At 42.5% G+C, this 1,613-nt stretch overlaps 1 protein-coding gene across 2 annotated transcripts in view; it reads left to right on the top strand.

The window, feature by feature from the left end:
* The window catches only part of slc6a5 (solute carrier family 6 member 5), a 24,788-nt gene that overhangs the window by 11,854 nt on the left and 11,321 nt on the right, over positions 1 to 1,613 (top strand). For both annotated transcript variants that reach the window (XM_034869172.1, XM_034869180.1), the window contains one exon: positions 81 to 193. In XM_034869172.1, coding sequence (XP_034725063.1) covers positions 81 to 193 — 113 coding nt within the window. The remainder of the gene's footprint in view (positions 1 to 80; positions 194 to 1,613) is intronic.

Here is a 1,613-nt window from a genome sequence, read left to right as displayed (position 1 = left end):
TGCGTGCTTGTGTGCATGCATGCGTGTGCGTGCATGTGTGTGTGTGTGTGCGTGTGTGTGTGTGTGTGTGTGTGTGTCAGGTCCTGGCATAGCGTTTGTGGTGTATCCAGAGGCTCTGACCAGACTTCCCCTGTCTCCTTTCTGGGCGATCATCTTCTTCCTCATGCTCCTGACTCTTGGCCTGGATACCATGGTAACCACTGCTCCCTTAATGTGTGTGTGTGTGTGTGTGTGTGTGTGTGTGTGTTTGTGTGTATTGTTGTCTACACTTAGGTGGCTCACATCCTCAAATTAAAGACGAGGAAAATCCTCCAGAGTAAGGGTATTTTACAGTTAAATGCCAGCTTTAAAGACACACTCTGACATTAGGGATTGGAGACAAGCAATAGCTTCTGTGCTCACTCTAACTGTTCATAAATCAGCAATCTTCACTAACTCCTGGGAAAATATTCATCTCTTTAGCTGCTCCCTCTTTCTCTTTCTTCACCAGCTAGTTGCTTAATTTGTTTGCTTCTGTTGTTTGTTTCCAGGCAGGTAGTGTACAGTGGGTTTATGGTGGCATACTGCTTGGTAAAAACAGCTGGCTGCTGCATGATGAAAGCGCTAAAGACTAAGCCAAACGGTAAATGTGCAGTCAAACAATAATAAAGCGCTAACTGAGGTGGAAGTTTCACAAACACCATGTTGTGCAATAATCAGACAAAGGGAACACTTGACATGAGGTTAGGGGATGAGAATACTTGGCCAGTCTCTCATAACCAAACACGTATAATTGTGTTTGTCTCTTTACCGAAAAAAAGAGAGTAGATAGCTGTATGATAAGGGAATGTGTTGTTTTAGGACTGTCTCCTTTTGGAGGTTGGTGGGCCAGACACACTTTTGCCTGTTTCCCAGAGAGAGAGAGATGGGCTGAACTAGGCTTTAGCATCTGTGTTTTAGGCGCCTGCGATATCTTTGTTCACCTTAAAGGTTCAGCTGACGTCAAGTAACTCCCCCAGCATGAGTTTAAATACACCTTGAGGCAGACATGAACTCCAGAGAGATGGGACGGCACTGCACAATAACACATCGTGTTTGACTTGTACTGCCTGCTGAATTGTCTCCTCAATTGAGTGTTCATTAAATGCTCCTGTGTAAGTCATCAAGATCTCCTAAACCTTGTTCACGGATGGGAAATGAGTTGTTCTGCTCCTGAGTTCATTCGTAACACTAACAGAGGCTCACAATCTCAGTAGAATTCTCTGTGGGTCTGTCACATTAAGCAAGCTCATTTGATTCTATATCAATATCAAAAGAAGAGGAACTCTATGGACAGGGTTTTTGTTTAAGGGTAAAGATTAGTCATAGTATGAGGTTGAACATAGTCAGTTAATTATATGAGTGTTAGTGTTCATTTATGTAAAAAAAAAAGACATTTGTATTTTAATTTTCTGGGTGTTGGTTAGTGAGAAAACACTGTTTCAGTCTGTTGGGGAGGATCCCTTAGTTCCATAACATCAGCCGCCTTTATGTCAGTAACGCAAATTTCAAAGTAAACACTCAACTTTGGCAGCGGCATCCTGCTATGTAGAAATACTACACACATTGACCCAATTAACATAATTACCCACACC

This window comes from Etheostoma cragini, chromosome 1, assembly GCF_013103735.1.
Source record: "Etheostoma cragini isolate CJK2018 chromosome 1, CSU_Ecrag_1.0, whole genome shotgun sequence".
NCBI lineage: Eukaryota > Metazoa > Chordata > Actinopteri > Perciformes > Percidae > Etheostoma > Etheostoma cragini.
Note: the sequence above shows the minus strand (reverse complement) of the source record. Positions and strands in the feature narration are given on the sequence as shown.